Genomic DNA, 2,911 nt, shown 5'->3' with positions numbered 1-2,911 from the left:
TATTACAATAAATCAAAAAATCAGCCGGGCGTGGTGGCGCGCGCCTGTAATTCCGGCTACTCGGAAGGCTGAGGCGGAAGGATCGCCGGAGCCCAGCGGGTCGAGGCTGCGGTGGCCGGGAGCGGCCACTGCACTCCAGTCTGGGCGACAGAGTGAGACTCCAACTCAAAGAAAAAGACAAATTATTGGTGGGAGTCGGGCCAGGGAAGATGAGGTCTCAGTCAAGAAAGCATTTTGTTTGCTTCTGCGGGATGCCCAGGGCAGGCAGGACCCGGCCAGGTCTCCTTGATTTATCTTCGGGGCTTGGTTCCCTGGTGAAGCCGGGCTGACTGTTTGGGGCCCAGTTTGCTCGCAGTGTGTCCTGTGGGTGGCAACCGCCGCAGTCCCAGCTTGCCGTGAGGTGCCGTGATCCAGGATACGCCCCCTCGAAGGGCGCTTCCTCTAAAAGGCTGCCAACGCCCCAGCTCAGCCGTGCAGCTGTTTCTTCCAGATTGGCAGAAGCCTTCCGGGTCGGCGCAGCTTTGGGTGTTAGACTCACATTTCTGTTATTTACTGTTAACGTGTGATCAGGCATTTTGTTTGTTTTTGTCGTCCGTGGGAGGGCCGGGCTGAATTAGTCTTCCGTCACTGGAAGCAGTTTCCATGTGTTACATAATGCTTACGGTGCCTCTAAGAGGCGGTCCTGTGCTGTATTTTTATTTTTGTTTTTGGAGTTGGAGGGCAGTGGCAGGCTCCCAGCCACCGCAGCCTCGGCCTGCTGGGCTCCGGCGATCCTTCCGCCTCGGCCTTCCAAGTAGGCGGAGCTACAGGCATGCGCCACCACGCCTGGCTACTTTTTTGATTTATTGTAAAGATGAGGTCTCGCCGAGTTGTCCAGGCGGGTCTCGAACCCGCGGGCTCAGGCAGTCCTCTCGCCTCGGCCTCCCAAAGTGCTAGGATCATAGGTGTGAGCCACCGCGCCCGGCCGGTGTCATATTTTACAGGTGAGAAAGCTGAGGCTGGATGTTATTAAACCCCTTAAGGTCACACAGCCAGTCTGACTCCAAATTCCCAGCTCATTGCACCTACTCCAGATCAGAGAACACTTGATTTAAAGCCTGCCGAGGCCTGTGGCTGACGCCTTCTTTCTTATTCTTTTTTTTTTTGGAGACAGCTCTGTCCCCCAGGCTGGAGGGCCAGGGTGCAGCCACAGCTCACTGCAGTCTCCACCTCCTGGGCTTAAGCTATCCTCCCACCTCAGCCTCCCGAGTAGCTGGGACTACAGGCGTGCACCACAGCACTGGCTAATTAAAAAAAAAATTGGCAGAGACAAGGTCTCCTCACGTTGCCCAGGCTGGTCTCGAACTGGGTTCCTGCAATCCTCTGCCTCCCAAGCCCCTGGATGACAGGCGGGTGCCACAAGCTCCCGGGGCCCTTTCGTGTCAAAATTAGCCACGGTTGCTTCCAGCTGGACCTTGAGTCTGTCACCCCCGACACTGCCAGCCACTGGGCGAGGAGTGCGCCCAGCCTGGGAGCGGCCTCCCCTGGCCTGACCCCGCTCTCTGCTGTGTCTCTCCCCCACTGTCCCCGCAGCCTGAAAGGGAAGAGCACCCGGCAGTGCAGTGCCACGGGGGTGGAGCTGTGGCAGCGTTTCCAGCGGCCTCTGCGGGACCTGCAGCTGTGGCGGGCGCTGGCCCAGCGGCTCCTGGAAGTCACCGCCAGCCTGCCAGACCTGCCCTCGCTCCACACCTTCCTGCCCCAGATCGAGGTGACCGTGGCCCGGTGGGGGGGCTGGCCGGGGGAGGGCGTGCTCCGGGGCCTCCAGATATTGGGGAGAAGCCCCGGGCTGTGTCTCACGAGTCCTCAGTGCTTGGGAAGCGCCAGCGCCCGTGCTGGTCTGTTATCAGTGACAAAGGTCACCCTGGATAGCAGGTGTGACCCCAGGGCTCTGCACAGACTCTCCGCCACCTGCCAGCATCTCCCCTTCCTTGGGAGCCCATTGTAGGCCGTCCCCTGGGGGAAGCATGGGCCCTTCTGAGGGAGAGCCGTGTCATGGCCATGGCCTTTACTGAGGCTGCAAGTGACAGGAATCTGGCCCGCGGCGGCTTAGAACAAACACAGCAACCCAGGACATACTTGGCAGCTGGGCAGTGCCACCAGGACTGGGTCCTTTGTAGATATAGGCCAGGCCGCCCTTCAGGGCCCCAGGATGGCTGCTGTCACTCCAAATGTGCATCCAACCGTGGACACTCTCTGGCGCAGGAAGGAACTCCTGGGCGCACCGGAGCTGGCTGTCTCTCCATCGCCTCTCCCGGGAAGGGTCGCATCCAACTGCCCTTTCATCTCTTTGGTGGGTCGGGGCCATGTGACCACCCCAGGCCAATCACTGGCTGAGGATGATGGGGTGGCTTTGAGGGGCGTGTACCCATTGTATTCCTGACCCTCACTGGGCGTGGCTGCCCAAACGAGGTGCCGGAGGTTTAGCGAGGGCAAAAGCGGGGTGGCTGTGGGGTGAACAGGTGGCAGTGTCTGCGCAGTGGGCATCCGTGTGTGGCCATCCCCTACCTCTGGTGTTCTTGAGCTCTGGTGTCCACAGGACACTTTTGTGTCCAGAGATTTGCAGACACAAAGAGCGGAAAAGACACAAGAGCGTGCTAGGCAGAAGGCCCCGGTTTTCGTTCATTTGCATTCTGGTTATGGAAGGCCTACCTACTTGGGGAATGTCAAGATGTGTAAAGAAGAAAGCAGGCCGGGCTCGGTGGCTCAGCCTGTCATCCCGCACCTTTGGGAGGCTGAGGGGAGTGGATGGCCTGAGCCCGCGGGTTCGAGACCTGCCTGGGCAGCGAGACCTCATCTCCACAATAAATAAAAAAATCAGCCGGGCGTGGTGGCGCACGCCTGTAATTCCAGCTACTCGGAAGGCTGAGGCGGA

The 2,911-nt window shown here is 59.5% G+C and overlaps 1 protein-coding gene across 1 annotated transcript in view; it reads left to right on the top strand.

Annotated features, from left to right (window-relative positions):
• SYNE3 (spectrin repeat containing nuclear envelope family member 3) overlaps nucleotides 1–2,911 on the top strand; it is a gene marked incomplete at its 5' end in the record, with an annotated part of 59,903 nt that overhangs the window by 15,378 nt on the left and 41,614 nt on the right. The window contains one exon of the mRNA XM_008055843.2: nucleotides 1,573–1,747. Within this exon, the coding sequence (XP_008054034.2) occupies nucleotides 1,573–1,747 (175 nt within the window). The remainder of the gene's footprint in view (nucleotides 1–1,572; nucleotides 1,748–2,911) is intronic.

The sequence above is a fragment of the Carlito syrichta genome, unplaced genomic scaffold (assembly GCF_000164805.1).
Source record: "Carlito syrichta isolate Samal-C Ts95f unplaced genomic scaffold, Tarsius_syrichta-2.0.1 Scaffold301970, whole genome shotgun sequence".
Classification (NCBI taxonomy): domain Eukaryota; kingdom Metazoa; phylum Chordata; class Mammalia; order Primates; family Tarsiidae; genus Carlito; species Carlito syrichta.
This window is presented reverse-complemented; position numbering and strand designations above follow the sequence as displayed.